At 46.8% G+C, this 24,162-nt stretch overlaps 1 protein-coding gene across 2 annotated transcripts in view; it reads left to right on the top strand.

The window, feature by feature from the left end:
• LOC106576572 (voltage-dependent calcium channel subunit alpha-2/delta-1) overlaps positions 1 to 24,162 on the top strand; it is a 189,285-nt gene that overhangs the window by 19,476 nt on the left and 145,647 nt on the right. For both annotated transcript variants that reach the window (XM_045700027.1, XM_045700026.1), the window contains exons 2-3: positions 723 to 804; positions 2,700 to 2,816. In XM_045700027.1, coding sequence (XP_045555983.1) covers positions 723 to 804; positions 2,700 to 2,816 — 199 coding nt within the window. The remainder of the gene's footprint in view (positions 1 to 722; positions 805 to 2,699; positions 2,817 to 24,162) is intronic.

Below are 24,162 nucleotides of genomic sequence, written 5' to 3'. Positions count from 1 at the left end.
TTGCTGTTACTAATTTCTCCCTCTACTATCCCTGCATACATTACCTACTATCTCACCCCTGTCCTTGTTACTCACCCACTGACAACCATGAATATATATAATCTACTCTCTCTATATCTACTCTAATGCACAGTTAATGGGGAGTCAAAACACAAATACTCAGGGTAAACATTACTATTTTATAGACCGCTGAATTTATTAGCTACATGGCGAGATATGTTTTGCATAACGTGATAGTCAGCAGTACTGTTACTGCCTGACTCAACTGCTCTGTTAATGTGTCGTCATGTGGAATCTACTGCAAGGTGATTGGCGAATCGAAGTAAGTCAAGACTATTTATGCAGTGAGGCAGAACAGTCACAGCTTTGCAGGTAGAAATGTAACATAGAGCTAACTTGATTCCTTATTCTATTTGACAGACATGTATTACTATCGGATCATTCTGCACCTTCAGGGTCTTATTTATTAGTGCACATTGAAGAAAAATGTTTCGCAACAGAAAAACAAAAACCTTTCTTACTGAACAGTTCAGTAATTTCCTCCCTGTTTCAGTCCATTGTTTTTTGTTTGGTGCACAATTTAATATGATCCTGATAAAAGCAGTTCAGAGATATCGATGTGATTGGATGATAAGTAAAACAATTTGAGCATCGGATTCGATGAGTTACAGGAAGTAAATTAATTTGAATGATTTTGATTGGTGCTTTCATTGTTTCCTCAGGATAAAGGAATGGGTGGAGCAGATGCAGCAGGAGTTGGTCACACTGACGGACACAGCCAGCGGAGTGGAGAACCTTATACAGGTGGGACACACAGGAACACCTTGTAAACATAGGAACACAGACGTGCACAAACGTGCATATACCACACCATCACACTCCTCTCAAACGCACAGGATGCTTGCAACCCCATAGTCACACATCCACAACTCTGGATTTCTGACCCACCATTCAACAATCAATATACACACGCGCACACACACGCACGCACACACACGTGCACACACACATGCGCACACATACTCCTGACCTCTCCTGTTTGATGTGTGTCACATCCAATACAATGATGGTTGTCACAACAGATCTGGACTTTACAAAGTGCCATCTCATTAGTGATGTGTGGGACATCTGTTTACAGTATTCTGCTAGGGGAATGTCCACACTCAAGGACTATCAGTGTCAACTCCAAACACCACATCCCTATCCACTTCCCTAACAAGCTTACATGATATGGACAGTTAGGAGGAGCTGTTACTCTGTCTGCATCCCAAATGGCATCCCCTATGTAAGGCGCTCTGGTCATAAGTAGTGCACTATATGGGGAATAGGGTGCCTTTTGGGACACATCCCATGTGTTGATTGCTATAACCCTATGACACCTCTCCTCCTCTTGCCTAGCCAGGCCTGATATGGAGCCTCTGTAATTATGTCTAGTTTAAATGTCACATGCACAAGTACAGTGAAAATGTCTTTCTTGCAAACCTATAGCCCAACAATGCAATAATCAATAACAATGTATAACTAGAAAACAAAAAAAATAAGAAATAATTAAGAAATATGAAATGCACAATAATCATCACAGTAATTGTCAATTTACGTCAGATTCCTTTTGGATGACATTTTTCAGACACACACACATGCATGCCGTCCCAGGGACAACACACAGGCATGATTTCCCTTGAGCAACACAGTATTCTCAGGACAATACCCATAACAGACACCATATCAGGGCTTGTCAGGGCTGCCATCACAGACATTTAGAAGAAAAGAAACAGCAGACATCTTTACCATGACGCTGTTATACCACGTTTGGAGCTAATTTCCTGTCGCAGGCATCATTTGATGCTCATGGGGTGAGGGAAAATAGCTAGACTATATGACCTAATCTGGACCCTATAGCCTATATATAGATAGAGAGTGGTATTATATCGATGGTCAACTGTTGCAGTAGAATAAATGTAGGTTTCCTTCATTGAGACCTCTGGCAGCATGGCTGCTTTGTTTACCACACAGGGGAGGGGATTGTATTTGCTTGTAAGCAGAAAGAGCATGTGGAGAATAACCATCAGTATCATTACTCATGGACAAGCAGAAACACATAGCACAGCCCCGCAGAGGTTAGCTAAGTAAACACACACTTCAATACACAGACGTAGACACACATGCACACACACACACTCACTCACTCACTCACACTACAGGCCTGTGGTTTTAATGTCGGACCTAGAAAGCCCCTCCGGCTGCTAAATAATTGTCTGTTTGGCATTTCTGATGTTTTATTGTTTAATTTCTCTTGCTGAAACATATTCCATATTCAGTAAATGGTGTTTGTTGTTGTGCTCCGATGTTGCATAATGTTGCTTGATTTACACTGGCATTGACACAGCGGTGACGTCATGAAAGGTCAGTTGAGATTGGCTGATGTATTGCAGAAATGTTTACTCTGACCATGACGCGTAATCCTAAATCTGACACATTTACATACATTTAGATTATTGTGTTCATTGTCCCTGCAAATAAAGGTAATCAAGTACATTTTTTGTGACTATCCTCATAGGTACAATTCTCAGATACACAATGTCAATATTTTATCAAAGTATCTCTCTCTCCTGGTTGGTCCAGTGTCACCTTTGACCCTTGTTTCTCTCTCTTGATTGCTTCACTGTCACTTTTGACCATCTGTCTCCTGATTGGTGCAGATCTTCCAGAGCCACAGGAAGTACTTCAGTGTGGGGTCCAACGATGCCAGCCAGCTGGTGGCTAATGCAGCGGGGAACATCGAGAATCTCCTGGCCAACCGTTCTCGTGCTCTCAAGGTGAGTACCAGTTCATATCAGTCCACACACACACACACACACACACACACACACACACACACACACACACACACACACACACACACACACACACACACACACACACACACACACACCTTAACACTAAGAAAGGAGGGTATTAAACTCATCTCCTGGAGGGCTGCAGTGTGTAGGCAGGTTTTTGTTTCTCACTCGCACTTGATTCATCGCATCATTTCACAGATTGGCTTGATTTCACTGATTGGATAAATTGGTCCCTTTCAAAATGAAAGACTGACCAACAGCAGTAGCCCATAATTGAGTACATTCTCAGTATGTTTCAACTGGATTAAATGTGTGTGGAAATCCTTATAGCTCTGAGACTTCAATAGACCGTGTTAGAAAAGGCAAATTGATGATATCTGAAATGATGACCAAGAATGTAAGCTATTTGTTGTTGAATTAGGTTAGTGATAGGGTTAGGGCGAAAGAGGGTCAAATCCCATTTGTGGTTAACAAATATCATACTGCCATCTTTTCCTTTATGACTAGACAATGTCAGACTCAAAGTTGTCCTCGCTGTGTCCTTATGCCCTCTGTATAATACCTATCCCCATCCAGATAACTTTCTCCTACCACCACTTGAGTAAAGTCAATTAAAGTCCCCAGGCATTGTGTCTCTCGATCAATCAGGATCGATCTGGCTTGGGCCAGAATCCAATTAAGTCTGTGGGTTGCCGTGGTAGCGGGTGTTAATTACCCTGTCAGTCATCAGCTCCTTTGTTTTTCTTACATCACAATAATTGCAGTCAGGTTTTAACGAGATATTTGTTTCTCATTGTGATAAAAATACAATGCTGACACACACTGTTAGACACACACACACACACTGCTGATAGATTAGGTAATGGGGTAGATGGATAGAGATGTAATGCAACATTTGTTCTGAGCTCTGATAAACACCATCTGTCAGGTTTCACCTGCACGCGTCACAGAGATTGTTCAGTTCTGAATGTTTAACTCTTCACTGGACGTGTGGATTGAGGGAGGGAGGGAAGGAGAGAGAAGGGGGAGAGTGATGTGTGGAAGAAGAAGAGAGGAATGGAGAAAGAGAGGGATGGAGGATGGGAGAGATGGTTGGAGAAAAGGAGAGGGGGATAGAGGGAGAGAAAGGGGGGATGGCTGAAGGTACTTTGACGAGAAGACATTATTAATAAACACATGCAGCTGATTACATTTTTTTAACCTCTATTTAAGCAAGTGAGTCGGTTAAGAACAAATTCTTATTTATAATGATGTTCCTGGCAAGTGTCGAGGGGCAGGTTGGGCAATGAACAACAGCCAGTGGAGTGTTAACATGGAGGCTTAATGAGCAGACTGACCTGCCTGTGGCCCTCAGGGTAATGAGGCGGAACTGAATCTGCTTATAGTGATCAACAGAGAGATAGACCTGACTGTAGATAGAGAGATAGACCTGACTGTAGATAGAGAGATAAACCTGACTGTAGACAGATAGAGAGATAGACCTGACTGTAGACAGATAGAGAGATAGACCTGACTGTAGACAGATAGAGAGATAGACCTGACTGTAGCTAGAGAGATAAACCTGACTGTAGCTAGAGAGATAGACCTGACTGTAGATAGAGAGATAGACCTGACTGTAGATAGAGAGATAGACCTGACTGTAGATAGAGAGATAGACCTGACTGTAGCTAGAGAGATAGACCTGACTGTAGATAGAGAGATAAACCTGACTGTAGACAGATAGAGAGATAGACCTGACTGTAGACAGATAGAGAGATAGACCTGACTGTAGACAGATAGAGAGATAGACCTGACTGTAGCTAGAGAGATAAACCTGACTGTAGCTAGAGAGATAGACCTGACTGTAGATAGAGAGATAGACCTGACTGTAGATAGAGAGATAGACCTGACTGTAGATAGAGAGATAGACCTGACTGTAGCTAGAGAGATAGACCTGACTGTAGCTAGAGAGATAGACCTGACTGTAGATAGAGAGATAGACCTGACTGTAGACATATAGAGAGATAGACCTGACTGTAGACAGATAGAGAGATAGACCTGACTGTAGACAGATAGAGAGATAGACCTGACTGTAGACAGATAGAGAGATAGACCTGACTGTAGCTAGAGAGATAAACCTGACTGTAGCTAGAGAGATAGACCTGACTGTAGCTAGAAAGATAGACCTGACTGTAGCTAGAGAGATAAACCTGACTGTAGCTAGAGAGATAGACCTGACTGTAGCTAGAAAGATAGACCTGACTGTAGACATATAGAGAGATAAACCTGACTGTAGCTAGAGAGATAGACCTGACTGTAGATAGAGAGATAAACCTGACTGTAGATAGAGAGATAGACCTGACTGTAGCTAGTGAGATAGACCTGACTGTAGACAGATAGAGAGATAGACCTGACTGTAGACAGATAGAGAGATAGACCTGACTGTAGACAGATAGAGATATAGACCTGACTGTAGCTAGAGAGATAAACCTGACTGTAGCTAGAGAGATAGACCTGACTGTAGATAGAGAGATAGACCTGACTGTAGATAGAGAGATAGACCTGGCTGTAGCTAGAAAGATAGACCTGACTGTAGACATATAGAGAGATAGACCTGACTGTAGACAGATAGAGAGATAGACCTGACTGTAGACAGATAGAGAGATAGACCTGACTGTAGAGAGAGAGACCTGACTGTAGAGAGAGATAGACCTGACTGTAGCTAGAGAGATAGACCTGACTGTAGCTAGAGAGATAGACCTGACTGTAGACAGATAGAGAGATAGACCTGACTGTAGACAGATAGAGAGATAGACCTGACTGTAGAGAGAGAGACCTGACTGTAGAGAGAGATAGACCTGACTGTTTTAGAGATTATTTTTTTTTAACTGAATCTGCTTATAGTGATCAACAGAGAGATAAACCTGACTGTAGCTAGAGAGATAAACCTGACTGTAGCTGGAGAGATAGACCTGACTGTAGATAGAGAGATAGACCTGACTGTAGATAGAGAGATAGACCTGACTGTAGCTAGAGCGATAGACCTGACTGTAGCTAGAGAGATAGACCTGACTGTAGCTAGAGAGATAGACCTGACTGTAGCTAGAGAGATAGACCTGACTGTAGACAGATAGAGAGATAGACCTGACTGTAGACAGATAGAGAGATAGACCTGACTGTAGCTAGAGAGATAGACCTGACTGTAGACAGATAGAGAGATAGACCTGACTGTAGACAGAGAGACCTAACTGTAGAGAGAGAGATAGACCTGACTGTTATAGAGATTTTACATTTTTTTAATTCACCTTTATTTAACCAGGTAGGCAAGTTGAGAACAAGTTCTCATTTACAATTGCGACCTGGCCAACATAAAGCAAAGCAGTTCGACACATACAACAACACAGAGTTACACATGTGGCAAAACAAACATATAGTCAATAATACAGTAGAAAAATAAGTCTATATACAATGTGAGCAAATGAGGTGAGATAAGGGAGGTAAAGGCAAAAAAGGCCATGGTGGCAAAGTAAATACAATATAGCAAGTAAAACACTGGAATGGTAGATTTATAGTGGAAGAAAGTGCAAAGGAGCAAAATAAATAAATAAATAAATAAATAAATACAGTAGGGGAAGAGGTAGTTGTTTAGGCTAAATTATAGATGGGCTATGTACAGGTGCAGTGATCTGTGAGCTTCTCTGACAGCTGGTGCTTAAAGCTAGTGAGGGAGATAAGTGTTTCCAGTTTCAGAGATTTTTGTAGTTCGCTCCAGTCATTGGCAGCAGAGAACTGGAAGGAGAGACGGCCAAAGGAGGAATTGGCTTTGGGGGTGACCAGAGAGAGATATACCTGCTGGAGCCAGTGGGTTTGGCGACGAGTATGAAGCGAGGGCCAGCCAACGAGAGCGTCGAGGGCCAGCCAAAGAGAGCGTACAGGTCGTAGTGGTGGGTAGTATGTATATGTATATATATATATATATATACATATACATACTACCCACCACTACGACCTGTATACACACACACACTGTAGACTTGCCAATAGTCAGACTACATTAAGGGGGATTTAGGATGCCTGGTCCACAGTGTGAGCTGACCATGGGAGAAAGAGAGGGCGTTGAGCGTGTGTGATAATTACTCACAGAAAGAGAGGGATGACCGAGTGTGTTTGTGTGTACATGCACGTGTCTGTATCCATCTGTGAGTTTGTGCGCCTGCATGTGTTCCTGTGTGTGTGTGTGTGTGTGCCATGACAGTAGTGTTCCAGACCATTCTATCAACCATTAGGCCCCTTAGTGAGAAAACAACACAAACCCTATTACACTATTCAACCAGGACCTCTCTCCTCTCACAACACCAGGCCCTATTACACTATTCAACCAGGACCACTCTCCTCTCACAACACCAGGCTCCTATTACACTATTCAACCAGGACCACTCTCCTCTCACAACACCAGGCCCTATTACACTATTCAACCAGGACCTCTCTCCTCTCACAACACCAGGCCCTATTACACTATTCAACCAGGACCACTCTCCTCTCACAACACCAGGCTCCTATTACACTATTCAACCAGGACCTCTCTCCTCTCACAACACCAGGCCCTATTACACTATTCAACCAGGACCACTCTCCTCTCACAACACCAGGCTCCTATTACACTATTCAACCAGGACCTCTCTCCTCTCACAACACCAGGCCCTATTACACTATTCAACCAGGACCACTCTCCTCTCACAACACCAGGCTCCTATTACACTATTCAACCAGGACCACTCTCCTCTCACAACACCAGGCTCCTATTACACTATTCAACCAGGACCACTCTCCTCTCACAACACCAGGCCCTATTACACTATTCAACCAGGACCACTCTCCTCTCACAACACCAGGCCCTATTACACTATTCAACCAGGACCACTCTCCTCTCACAACACCAGGCCCTATTACACTATTCAACCAGGACCACTCTCCTCTCACAACACCAGGCCCTATTACACTATTCAACCAGGACCACTCTCCTCTCACAACACCAGGCCCTATTACACTATTCAACCAGGACCACTCTCCTCTCACAACACCAGGCCCTATTACACTATTCAACCAGGACCACTCTCCTCTCACAACACCAGGCCCTATTACACTATTCAACCAGGACCACTCTCCTCTCACAACACCAGGCTCCTATTACACTATTCAACCAGGACCACTCTCCTCTCACAACACCAGGCCCTATTACACTATTCAACCAGGACCACTCTCCTCTCACAACACCAGGCCCTATTACACTATTCAACCAGGACCTCTCTCCTCTCACAACACCAGGCCCTATTACACTATTCAACCAGGACCACTCTACTCTCACAACACCAGGCCCTATTACACTATTCAACCAGGACCTCTCTCCTCTCACAACACCAGGCCCTATTACACTATTCAACCAGGACCACTCTCCTCTCACAACACCAGGCCCTATTACACTATTCAACCAGGACCTCTCTCCTCTCACAACACCAGGCCCTATTACACTATTCAACCAGGACCACTCTCCTCTCACAACACCAGGCTCCTATTACACTATTCAACCAGGACCTCTCTCCTCTCACAACACCAGGCTCCTATTACACTATTCAACCAGGACCACTCTCCTCTCACAACACCAGGCTCCTATTACACTATTTAACCAGGACCACTCTCCTCTCACAACACCAGGCTCCTATTACACTATTCAACCAGGACCTCTCTCCTCTCACAACACCAGGCTACTATTACACTATTCAACCAGGACCACTCTCCTCTCACAACACCAGGCTCCTATTACACTATTCAACCAGGACCTCTCTCCTCTCACAACACCAGGCTCTATTACACTATTCAACCAGGACCACTCTCCTCTCACAACACCAGGCTACTATTACACTATTCAACCAGGACCACTCTCCTCTCACAACACCAGGCCCTATTACACTATTCAACCAGGACCTCTCTCCTCTCACAACACCAGGCCCTATTACACTATTCAACCAGGACCACTCTCCTCTCACAACACCAGGCCCTATTACACTATTCAACCAGGACCTCTCTCCTCTCACAACACCAGGCCCTATTACACTATTCAACCAGGACCACTCTCCTCTCACAACACCAGGCTCCTATTACACTATTCAACCAGGACCTCTCTCCTCTCACAACACCAGGCTCCTATTACACTATTCAACCAGGACCACTCTCCTCTCACAACACCAGGCTCCTATTACACTATTTAACCAGGACCACTCTCCTCTCACAACACCAGGCTCCTATTACACTATTCAACCAGGACCTCTCTCCTCTCACAACACCAGGCTACTATTACACTATTCAACCAGGACCACTCTCCTCTCACAACACCAGGCTCCTATTACACTATTCAACCAGGACCTCTCTCCTCTCACAACACCAGGCTCTATTACACTATTCAACCAGGACCACTCTCCTCTCACAACACCAGGCTACTATTACACTATTCAACCAGGACCACTCTCCTCTCACAACACCAGGCCCTATTACACTATTCAACCAGGACCACTCTCCTCTCACAACACCAGGCCCTATTACACTATTCAACCAGTACCACTCTACTCTCACAACACCAGGCCCTATTACACTATTCAACCAGGACCACTCTCCTCTCACAACACCAGGCTCTATTACACCATTCAACCAGGACCACTCTCCTCTCACAACACCAGGCTCCTATTACACTATTCAACCAGGACCTCTCTCCTCTCACAACACCAGGCTCTATTACACTATTCAACCAGGACCACTCTCCTCTCACAACACCAGGCTCTATTACACTGTTCAACCAGGACCACTCTCCTCTCACAATACCAGGCCCTATTACACTATTCAACCAGGACCACTCTCCTCTCACAACACCAGGCTCCTATTACACTATTCAAAAAGGACCACTCTCCTCTCACAACACCAGGCTCCTATTACACTATTCAACCAGGACCAATCTCCTCTCACAACACCAGGCTATATTACACTATTCAACCAGGAGCACTCTCCTCTCACAACACCAGGCTCCTATTACACTATTCAACCAGGACCTCTCTCCTCTCACAACACCAGGCTCCTATTACACTATTCAACCAGGACCACTCTCCTCTCACAACACCAGGCTCCTATTACACTATTTAACCAGGACCACTCTCCTCTCACAACACCAGGCTCCTATTACACTATTCAACCAGGACCTCTCTCCTCTCACAACACCAGGCTACTATTACACTATTCAACCAGGACCACTCTCCTCTCACAACACCAGGCTCCTATTACACTATTCAACCAGGACCTCTCTCCTCTCACAACACCAGGCTCTATTACACTATTCAACCAGGACCACTCTCCTCTCACAACACCAGGCTACTATTACACTATTCAACCAGGACCACTCTCCTCTCACAACACCAGGCCCTATTACACTATTCAACCAGGACCACTCTCCTCTCACAACACCAGGCCCTATTACACTATTCAACCACTACCACTCTACTCTCACAACACCAGGCCCTATTACACTATTCAACCAGGACCACTCTCCTCTCACAACACCAGGCTCTATTACACCATTCAACCAGGACCACTCTCCTCTCACAACACCAGGCTCCTATTACACTATTCAACCAGGACCTCTCTCCTCTCACAACACCAGGCTCTATTACACTATTCAACCAGGACCACTCTCCTCTCACAACACCAGGCTCTATTACACTGTTCAACCAGGACCTCTCTCCTCTCACAACACCAGGCTACTATTACACTATTCAACCAGGACCACTCTCCTCTCACAACACCAGGCTCCTATTACACTATTTAACCAGGACCACTCTCCTCTCACAATACCAGGCCCTATTACACTATTCAACCAGGACCACTCTCCTCTCATAACACCAGGCTCCTATTACACTATTCAAAAAGGACCACTCTCCTCTCACAACACCAGGCTCCTATTACACTATTCAACCAGGACCAATCTCCTCTCACAACACCAGGCTATATTACACTATTCAACCAGGAGCACTCTACTCTCACAACACCAGGCCCTATTACACTATTCAACCAGGACCTCTCTCCTCTCACAACACCAGGCCCTATTACACTATTCAACCAGGACCACTCTCCTCTCACAACACCAGGCCCTATTACACTATTCAACCAGGACCTCTCTCCTCTCACAACACCAGGCCCTATTACACTATTCAACCAGGACCACTCTCCTCTCACAACACCAGGCTCCTATTACACTATTCAACCAGGACCTCTCTCCTCTCACAACACCAGGCTCCTATTACACTATTCAACCAGGACCACTCTCCTCTCACAACACCAGGCTCCTATTACACTATTTAACCAGGACCACTCTCCTCTCACAACACCAGGCTCCTATTACACTATTCAACCAGGACCTCTCTCCTCTCACAACACCAGGCTACTATTACACTATTCAACCAGGACCACTCTCCTCTCACAACACCAGGCTCCTATTACACTATTCAACCAGGACCTCTCTCCTCTCACAACACCAGGCTCTATTACACTATTCAACCAGGACCACTCTCCTCTCACAACACCAGGCTACTATTACACTATTCAACCAGGACCACTCTCCTCTCACAACACCAGGCCCTATTACACTATTCAACCAGGACCACTCTCCTCTCACAACACCAGGCCCTATTACACTATTCAACCAGTACCACTCTACTCTCACAACACCAGGCCCTATTACACTATTCAACCAGGACCACTCTCCTCTCACAACACCAGGCTCTATTACACCATTCAACCAGGACCACTCTCCTCTCACAACACCAGGCTCCTATTAGACTATTCAACCAGGACCTCTCTCCTCTCACAACACCAGGCTCTATTACACTATTCAACCAGGACCACTCTCCTCTCACAACACCAGGCTCTATTACACTGTTCAACCAGGACCACTCTCCTCTCACAATACCAGGCTACTATTACACTATTCAACCAGGACCACTCTCCTCTCACAACACCAGGCCCTATTACACTATTCAACCAGGACCACTCTCCTCTCACAACACCAGGCCCTATTACACTATTCAACCAGGACCACTCTCCTCTCACAACACCAGGCTCCTATTACACTATTCAAAAAGGACCACTCTCCTCTCACAACACCAGGCTCCTATTACACTATTCAACCAGGACCACTCTCCTCTCACAACACCAGGCCCTATTACACTATTCAACCAGGACCACTCTCCTCTCACAACACCAGGCCCTATTACACTATTCAACCAGGACCACTCTCCTCTCACAACACCAGGCCCTATTACACTATTCAACCAGGACCACTCTCCTCTCACAACACCAGGCCCTATTACACTATTCAACCAGGACCACTCTCCTCTCACAACACCAGGCCCTATTACACTATTCAACCAGGACCACTCTCCTCTCACAACACCAGGCCCTATTACACTATTCAACCAGGACCTCTCTCCTCTCACAACACCAGGCCCTATTACACTATTCAACCAGGACCACTCTCCTCTCACAACACCAGGCTCCTATTACACTATTCAACCAGGACCTCTCTCCTCTCACAACACCAGGCCCTATTACACTATTCAACCAGGACCACTCTCCTCTCACAACACCAGGCTCCTATTACACTATTCAACCAGGACCTCTCTCCTCTCACAACACCAGGCCCTATTACACTATTCAACCAGGACCACTCTCCTCTCACAACACCAGGCTCCTATTACACTATTCAACCAGGACCACTCTCCTCTCACAACACCAGGCTCCTATTACACTATTCAACCAGGACCACTCTCCTCTCACAACACCAGGCCCTATTACACTATTCAACCAGGACCACTCTCCTCTCACAACACCAGGCCCTATTACACTATTCAACCAGGACCACTCTCCTCTCACAACACCAGGCCCTATTACACTATTCAACCAGGACCACTCTCCTCTCACAACACCAGGCCCTATTACACTATTCAACCAGGACCACTCTCCTCTCACAACACCAGGCCCTATTACACTATTCAACCAGGACCACTCTCCTCTCACAACACCAGGCCCTATTACACTATTCAACCAGGACCACTCTCCTCTCACAACACCAGGCCCTATTACACTATTCAACCAGGACCACTCTCCTCTCACAACACCAGGCTCCTATTACACTATTCAACCAGGACCACTCTCCTCTCACAACACCAGGCCCTATTACACTATTCAACCAGGACCACTCTCCTCTCACAACACCAGGCCCTATTACACTATTCAACCAGGACCTCTCTCCTCTCACAACACCAGGCCCTATTACACTATTCAACCAGGACCACTCTACTCTCACAACACCAGGCCCTATTACACTATTCAACCAGGACCTCTCTCCTCTCACAACACCAGGCCCTATTACACTATTCAACCAGGACCACTCTCCTCTCACAACACCAGGCCCTATTACACTATTCAACCAGGACCTCTCTCCTCTCACAACACCAGGCCCTATTACACTATTCAACCAGGACCACTCTCCTCTCACAACACCAGGCTCCTATTACACTATTCAACCAGGACCTCTCTCCTCTCACAACACCAGGCTCCTATTACACTATTCAACCAGGACCACTCTCCTCTCACAACACCAGGCTCCTATTACACTATTTAACCAGGACCACTCTCCTCTCACAACACCAGGCTCCTATTACACTATTCAACCAGGACCTCTCTCCTCTCACAACACCAGGCTACTATTACACTATTCAACCAGGACCACTCTCCTCTCACAACACCAGGCTCCTATTACACTATTCAACCAGGACCTCTCTCCTCTCACAACACCAGGCTCTATTACACTATTCAACCAGGACCACTCTCCTCTCACAACACCAGGCTACTATTACACTATTCAACCAGGACCACTCTCCTCTCACAACACCAGGCCCTATTACACTATTCAACCAGGACCACTCTCCTCTCACAACACCAGGCCCTTTTACACTATTCAACCAGTACCACTCTACTCTCACAACACCAGGCCCTATTACACTATTCAACCAGGAACACTCTCCTCTCACAACACCAGGCTCTATTACACCATTCAACCAGGACCACTCTCCTCTCACAATACCAGGCCCTATTACACTATTCAACCAGGACCACTCTCCTCTCACAACACCAGGCTCCTATTACACTATTCAACCAGGACCAATCTCCTCTCACAACACCAGGCTATATTACACTATTCAACCAGGACCACTCTACTCTCACAACACCAGGCCCTATTACACTATTCAACCAGGACCTCTCTCATCTCACAACACCAGGCCCTATTACACTATTCAACCAGGACCACTCTCCTCTCACAACACCAGGCCCTATTACACTATTCAACCAGGACCTCTCTCCTCTCACAACACCAGGCCCTATTACACTATTCAACCAGGACCACTCTCCTCTCACAACACCAGGCTCCTATTACACTATTCAACCAGGACCTCTCTCCTCTCACAACACCAGGCTCCTATTACACTATTCAACCAGGACCACTCTCCTCTCACAACACCAGGCTCCTATTACACTATTTAACCAGGACCACTCTCCTCTCACAACACCAGGCTCCTATTACACTATTCAACCTGGACCTCTCTCCTCTCACAACACCAGGCTACTATTACACTATTCAACCAGGACCACTCTCCTCTCACAACACCAGGCTCCTATTACACTATTCAACCAGGACCTCTCTCCTCTCACAACACCATGCTCTATTACACTATTCAACCAGGACCACTCTCCTCTCACAACACCAGGCCCTATTACACTATTCAACCAGTACCACTCTACTCTCACAACACCAGGCCCTATTACACTATTCAACCAGGACCACTCTCCTCTCACAACACCAGGCCCTATTACACTATTCAACCAGGACCACTCTACTCTCACAACACCAGGCCCTATTACACTATTCAACCAGGACCACTCTCCTCTCACAACACCAGGCCCTATTACACTATTCAACCAGGACCACTCTCCTCTCACAACACCAGGCCCTATTACACTATTCAACCAGGACCACTCTCCTCTCACAACACCAGGCCCTATTACACTATTCAACCAGGACCACTCTCCTCTCACAACACCAGGCCCTATTACACTGTTCAACCAGGACCACTCTCCTCTCACAACACCAGGCTCCTATTACACTATTCAACCAGGACCACTCTCCTCTCACAACACCAGGCCCTATTACACTATTCAACCAGGACCACTCTCCTCTCACAACACCAGGCCCTATTACACTATTCAACCAGGACCTCTCTCCTCTCACAACACCAGGCCCTATTACACTATTCAACCAGGACCACTCTACTCTCACAACACCAGGCCCTATTACACTATTCAACCAGGACCACTCTCCTCTCACAACACCAGGCCCTATTACACTATTCAACCAGGACCACTCTCCTCTCACAACACCAGGCCCTATTACACTATTCAACCAGGACCTCTCTCCTCTCACAACACCAGGCCCTATTACACTATTCAACCAGGACCACTCTCCTCTCACAACACCAGGCTCCTATTACACTATTCAACCAGGACCTCTCTCCTCTCACAACACCAGGCTCCTATTACACTATTCAACCAGGACCACTCTCCTCTCACAACACCAGGCTCCTATTACACTATTCAACCAGGACCACTCTCCTCTCACAACACCAGGCTCCTATTACACTATTCAACCAGGACCTCTCTCCTCTCACAACACCAGGCTACTATTACACTATTCAACCAGGACCACTCTCCTCTCACAACACCAGGCTCCTATTACACTATTCAACCAGGACCTCTCTCCTCTCACAACACCAGGCTCTATTACACTATTCAACCAGGACCACTCTCCTCTCACAACACCAGGCTACTATTACACTATTCAACCAGGACCACTCTCCTCTCACAACACCAGGCCCTATTACACTATTCAACCAGGACCACTCTCCTCTCACAACACCAGGCCCTTTTACACTATTCAACCAGGACCACTCTACTCTCACAACACCAGGCCCTATTACACTATTCAACCAGGAACACTCTCCTCTCACAACACCAGGCTCTATTACACCATTCAACCAGGACCTCTCTCCTCTCACAACACCAGGCCCTATTACACTATTCAACCAGGACCACTCTCCTCTCACAACACCAGGCTCCTATTACACTATTCAACCAGGACCAATCTCCTCTCACAACACCAGGCTCATATTACACTATTCAACCAGGACCACTCTACTCTCACAACACCAGGCTCCTATTACACTATTTAACCAGGACCACTCTCATCTCACAACACCAGGCCCTATTACACTATTCAACCAGGACCTCTCTCCTCTCACAACACCAGGCTACTATTACACTATTCAACCAGGACCACTCTCCTCTCACAACACCAGGCTCCTATTACACTATTCAACCAGGACCTCTCTCCTCTCACAACACCAGGCTCTATTACACTATTCAACCAGGACCACTCTCCTCTCACAACACCAGGCTACTATTACACTATTCAACCAGGACCACTCTCCTCTCACAACACCAGGCCCTATTACACTATTCAACCAGGACCACTCTCCTCTCACAACACCAGGCCCTTTTACACTATTCAACCAGTACCACTCTACTCTCACAACACCAGGCCCTATTACACTATTCAACCAGGAACACTCTCCTCTCACAACACCAGGCTCTATTACACCATTCAACCAGGACCACTCTCCTCTCACAATACCAGGCCCTATTACACTATTCAACCAGGACCACTCTCCTCTCACAACACCAGGCTCCTATTACACTATTCAACCAGGACCAATCTCCTCTCACAACACCAGGCTATATTACACTATTCAACCAGGACCACTCTACTCTCACAACACCAGGCCCTATTACACTATTCAACCAGGACCTCTCTCATCTCACAACACCAGGCCCTATTACACTATTCAACCAGGACCACTCTCCTCTCACAACACCAGGCCCTATTACACTATTCAACCAGGACCTCTCTCCTCTCACAACACCAGGCCCTATTACACTATTCAACCAGGACCACTCTCCTCTCACAACACCAGGCTCCTATTACACTATTCAACCAGGACCTCTCTCCTCTCACAACACCAGGCTCCTATTACACTATTCAACCAGGACCACTCTCCTCTCACAACACCAGGCTCCTATTACACTATTTAACCAGGACCACTCTCCTCTCACAACACCAGGCTCCTATTACACTATTCAACCTGGACCTCTCTCCTCTCACAACACCAGGCTACTATTACACTATTCAACCAGGACCACTCTCCTCTCACAACACCAGGCTCCTATTACACTATTCAACCAGGACCTCTCTCCTCTCACAACACCAGGCTCTATTACACTATTCAACCAGGACCACTCTCCTCTCACAACACCAGGCCCTATTACACTATTCAACCAGGACCACTCTCCTCTCACAACACCAGGCCCTATTACACTATTCAACCAGGACCACTCTCCTCTCACAACACCAGGCCCTATTACACTATTCAACCAGTACCACTCTACTCTCACAACACCAGGCCCTATTACACTATTCAACCAGGACCACTCTCCTCTCACAACACCAGGCTCTATTACACCATTCAACCAGGACCACTCTCCTCTCACAACACCAGGCTCCTATTAGACTATTCAACCAGGACCTCTCTCCTCTCACAACACCAGGCTCTATTACACTATTCAACCAGGACCACTCTCCTCTCACAACACCAGGCTCTATTACACTGTTCAACCAGGACCACTCTCCTCTCACAGTACCAGGCTACTATTACACTATTCAACCAGGACCACTCTCCTCTCACAACACCAGGCCCTATTACACTATTCAACCAGGACCACTCTCCTCTCACAACACCAGGCCCTATTACACTATTCAACCAGGACCACTCTCCTCTCACAACACCAGGCCCTATTACACTATTCAACCAGGACCACTCTCCTCTCACAACACCAGGCCCTATTACACTATTCAACCAGGACCACTCTCCTCTCACAACACCAGGCCCTATTACACTATTCAACCAGGACCACTCTCCTCTCACAACACCAGGCCCTATTACACTATTCAACCAGGACCACTCTCCTCTCACAACACCAGGCCCTATTACACTATTCAACCAGGACCACTCTCCTCTCACAACACCAGGCTCCTATTACACTATTCAACCAGGACCACTCTCCTCTCACAACACCAGGCCCTATTACACTATTCAACCAGGACCACTCTCCTCTCACAACACCAGGCCCTATTACACTATTCAACCAGGACCTCTCTCCTCTCACAACACCAGGCCCTATTACACTATTCAACCAGGACCACTCTACTCTCACAACACCAGGCCCTATTACACTATTCAACCAGGACCTCTCTCCTCTCACAACACCAGGCCCTATTACACTATTCAACCAGGACCACTCTCCTCTCACAACACCAGGCCCTATTACACTATTCAACCAGGACCTCTCTCCTCTCACAACACCAGGCCCTATTACACTATTCAACCAGGACCACTCTCCTCTCACAACACCAGGCTCCTATTACACTATTCAACCAGGACCTCTCTCCTCTCACAACACCAGGCTCCTATTACACTATTCAACCAGGACCACTCTCCTCTCACAACACCAGGCTCCTATTACACTATTTAACCAGGACCACTCTCCTCTCACAACACCAGGCTCCTATTACACTATTCAACCAGGACCTCTCTCCTCTCACAACACCAGGCTACTATTACACTATTCAACCAGGACCACTCTCCTCTCACAACACCAGGCTCCTATTACACTATTCAACCAGGACCTCTCTCCTCTCACAACACCAGGCTCTATTACACTATTCAACCAGGACCACTCTCCTCTCACAACACCAGGCTACTATTACACTATTCAACCAGGACCACTCTCCTCTCACAACACCAGGCCCTATTACACTATTCAACCAGGACCACTCTCCTCTCACAACACCAGGCCCTTTTACACTATTCAACCAGTACCACTCTACTCTCACAACACCAGGCCCTATTACACTATTCAACCAGGAACACTCTCCTCTCACAACACCAGGCTCTATTACACCATTCAACCAGGACCACTCTCCTCTCACAATACCAGGCCCTATTACACTATTCAACCAGGACCACTCTCCTCTCACAACACCAGGCTCCTATTACACTATTCAACCAGGACCAATCTCCTCTCACAACACCAGGCTATATTACACTATTCAACCAGGACCACTCTACTCTCACAACACCAGGCCCTATTACACTATTCAACCAGGACCTCTCTCATCTCACAACACCAGGCCCTATTACACTATTCAACCAGGACCACTCTCCTCTCACAACACCAGGCCCTATTACACTATTCAACCAGGACCTCTCTCCTCTCACAACACCAGGCCCTATTACACTATTCAACCAGGACCACTCTCCTCTCACAACACCAGGCTCCTATTACACTATTCAACCAGGACCTCTCTCCTCTCACAACACCAGGCTCCTATTACACTATTCAACCAGGACCACTCTCCTCTCACAACACCAGGCTCCTATTACACTATTTAACCAGGACCACTCTCCTCTCACAACACCAGGCTCCTATTACACTATTCAACCTGGACCTCTCTCCTCTCACAACACCAGGCTACTATTACACTATTCAACCAGGACCACTCTCCTCTCACAACACCAGGCTCCTATTACACTATTCAACCAGGACCTCTCTCCTCTCACAACACCAGGCTCTATTACACTATTCAACCAGGACCACTCTCCTCTCACAACACCAGGCCCTATTACACTATTCAACCAGGACCACTCTCCTCTCACAACACCAGGCCCTATTACACTATTCAACCAGGACCACTCTCCTCTCACAACACCAGGCCCTATTACACTATTCAACCAGTACCACTCTACTCTCACAACACCAGGCCCTATTACACTATTCAACCAGGACCACTCTCCTCTCACAACACCAGGCTCTATTACACCATTCAACCAGGACCACTCTCCTCTCACAACACCAGGCTCCTATTAGACTATTCAACCAGGACCTCTCTCCTCTCACAACACCAGGCTCTATTACACTATTCAACCAGGACCACTCTCCTCTCACAACACCAGGCTCTATTACACTGTTCAACCAGGACCACTCTCCTCTCACAGTACCAGGCTACTATTACACTATTCAACCAGGACCACTCTCCTCTCACAACACCAGGCCCTATTACACTATTCAACCAGGACCACTCTCCTCTCACAACACCAGGCCCTATTACACTATTCAACCAGGACCACTCTCCTCTCACAACACCAGGCTCCTATTACACTATTCAAAAAGGACCACTCTCCTCTCACAACACCAGGCTCCTATTACACTATTCAACCAGGACCACTCTCCTCTCACAACACCAGGCCCTATTACACTATTCAACCAGGACCACTCTCCTCTCACAACACCAGGCCCTATTACACTATTCAACCAGGACCACTCTCCTCTCACAACACCAGGCCCTATTACACTATTCAACCAGGACCACTCTCCTCTCACAACACCAGGCCCTATTACACTATTCAACCAGGACCACACTCCTCTCACAACACCAGGCTCCTATTACACTATTCAACCAGGACCACTCTCCTCTCACAACACCAGGCCCTATTACACTATTCAACCAGGACCACTCTCCTCTCACAACACCAGGCCCTATTACACTATTCAACCAGGACCTCTCTCCTCTCACAACACCAGGCCCTATTACACTATTCAACCAGGACCACTCTACTCTCACAACACCAGGCCCTATTACACTATTCAACCAGGACCTCTCTCCTCTCACAACACCAGGCCCTATTACACTATTCAACCAGGACCACTCTCCTCTCACAACACCAGGCCCTATTACACTATTCAACCAGGACCTCTCTCCTCTCACAACACCAGGCCCTATTACACTATTCAACCAGGACCACTCTCCTCTCACAACACCAGGCTCCTATTACACTATTCAACCAGGACCTCTCTCCTCTCACAACACCAGGCTCCTATTACACTATTCAACCAGGACCACTCTCCTCTCACAACACCAGGCTCCTATTACACTATTTAACCAGGACCACTCTCCTCTCACAACACCAGGCTCCTATTACACTATTCAACCAGGACCTCTCTCCTCTCACAACACCAGGCTACTATTACACTATTCAACCAGGACCACTCTCCTCTCACAACACCAGGCTCCTATTACACTATTCAACCAGGACCTCTCTCCTCTCACAACACCAGGCTCTATTACACTATTCAACCAGGACCACTCTCCTCTCACAACACCAGGCTACTATTACACTATTCAACCAGGACCACTCTCCTCTCACAACACCAGGCCCTATTACACTATTCAACCAGGACCACTCTCCTCTCACAACACCAGGCCCTATTACACTATTCAACCAGTACCACTCTACTCTCACAACACCAGGCCCTATTACACTATTCAACCAGGACCACTCTCCTCTCACAACACCAGGCTCTATTACACCATTCAACCAGGACCACTCTCCTCTCACAACACCAGGCTCCTATTACACTATTCAACCAGGACCTCTCTCCTCTCACAACACCAGGCTCTATTACACTATTCAACCAGGACCACTCTCCTCTCACAACACCAGGCTCTATTACACTGTTCAACCAGGACCACTCTCCTCTCACAATACCAGGCCCTATTACACTATTCAACCAGGACCACTCTCCTCTCACAACACCAGGCTCCTATTACACTATTCAAAAAGGACCACTCTCCTCTCACAACACCAGGCTCCTATTACACTATTCAACCAGGACCACTCTCCTCTCACAACACCAGGCTATATTACACTATTCAACCAGGACCACTCTCCTCTCACAACACCAGGCCCTATTACACTATTCAACCAGGACCTCTCTCCTCTCACAACACCAGGCCCTATTACACTATTCAACCAGGACCACTCTCCTCTCACAACACCAGGCCCTATTACACTATTCAACCAGGACCTCTCTCCTCTCACAACACCAGGCCCTATTACACTATTCAACCAGGACCACTCTCCTCTCACAACACCAGGCTCCTATTACACTATTCAACCAGGACCTCTGTCCTCTCACAACACCAGGCTCCTATTACACTATTCAACCAGGACCACTCTCCTCTCACAACACCAGGCTCCTATTACACTATTTAACCAGGACCACTCTCCTCTCACAACACCAGGCTCCTATTACACTATTCAACCAGGACCTCTCTCCTCTCACAACACCAGGCTACTATTACACTATTCAACCAGGACCACTCTCCTCTCACAACACCAGGCTCCTATTACACTATTCAACCAGGACCTCTCTCCTCTCACAACACCAGGCTCTATTACACTATTCAACCAGGACCACTCTCCTCTCACAACACCAGGCTACTATTACACTATTCAACCAGGACCACTCTCCTCTCACAACACCAGGCTCCTATTACACTATTCAACCAGGACCACTCTCCTCTCACAACACCAGGCCCTATTACACTATTCAACCAGTACCACTCTCCTCTCACAACACCAGGCTCCTATTACACTATTCAACCAGGACCACTCTCCTCTCACAACACCAGGCTCTATTACACCATTCAACCAGGACCACTCTCCTCTCACAACACCAGGCTCCTATTACACTATTCAACCAGGACCACTCTCCTCTCACAACACCAGGCTACTATTACACTATTCAACCAGGACCACTCTCCTCTCACAACACCAGGCTCCTATTACACTATTCAACCAGGACCACTCTCCTCTCACAACACCAGGCTCCTATTACACTATTCAACCAGGACCACTCTCACAACACCAGGCTACTATTGCACTATTCAACCAGGACCACTCTCCTCTCACAACACCAGGCTACTATTACACTATTCAACCAGGACCACTCTCCTCTCACAACACCAGGCTACTATTACACTATTCAACCAGGACCACTCTCCTCTCACAACACCAGGCTCCTATTACACTATTCAACCAGGACCACTCTCCTCTCACAACACCAGGCTCCTATTACACTATTCAACCAGGACCACTCTCCTCTCACAACACCAGGCTCCTATTACACTATTCAACCAGGACCTCTCTCCTCTCACAACACCAGGCTCCTATTACACTATTCAACCAGGACCACTCTCCTCTCACAACACCAGGCTCCTATTACACTATTCAACCAGGACCACTCTCCTCTCACAACACCAGGCCCTATTACACTATTTAACCAGGACCACTCTCCTCTCACAACACCAGGCCCTATTACACTATTCAACCAGGACCTCTCTCCTCTCACAACACCAGGCTCCTATTACACTATTCAACCAGGACCACTCTCCTCTCACAACACCAGGCTCCTATTACACTATTCAACCAGGACCTCTCTCCTCTCACAACACCAGGCTCTATTACACTATTCAACCAGGACCACTCTCCTCTCACAACACCAGGCTCCTATTACACTATTCAACCAGGACCTCTCTCCTCTCACAACACCAGGCTACTATTACACTATTCAACCAGGACCACTCTCCTCTCACAACACCAGGCTCCTATTACACTATTCAACCAGGACCACTCTCCTCTCACAACACCAGGCTCCTATTACACTATTCAACCAGGACCACTCTCCTCTCACAACACCAGGCTACTATTACACTATTCAACCAGGACCACTCTCCTCTCACAACACCAGGCTCCTATTACACTATTCAACCAGGACCACTCTCCTCTCACAACACCAGGCTCCTATTACACTATTCAACCAGGACCACTCTCACAACACCAGGCTACTATTACACTATTCAACCAGGACCACTCTCCTCTCACAACACCAGGCTACTATTACACTATTCAACCAGGACCACTCTCCTCTCACAACACCAGGCTCCTATTACACTATTCAACCAGGACCACTCTCCTCTCACAACACCAGGCTACTATTACACTATTCAACCAGGACCACTCTCCTCTCACAACACCAGGCTCCTATTACACTATTCAACCAGGACCACTCTCCTCTCACAACACCCGGCTCCTATTACACTATTCAACCAGGACCACTCTCCTCTCACAACACCAGGCTCCTATTACACTATTCAACCAGGACCACTCTCCTCTCA

This window comes from Salmo salar, chromosome ssa17 (assembly GCF_905237065.1).
Source record: "Salmo salar chromosome ssa17, Ssal_v3.1, whole genome shotgun sequence".
In the NCBI taxonomy this organism is placed as follows: domain Eukaryota; kingdom Metazoa; phylum Chordata; class Actinopteri; order Salmoniformes; family Salmonidae; genus Salmo; species Salmo salar.
Note: the sequence above shows the minus strand (reverse complement) of the source record. Positions and strands in the feature narration are given on the sequence as shown.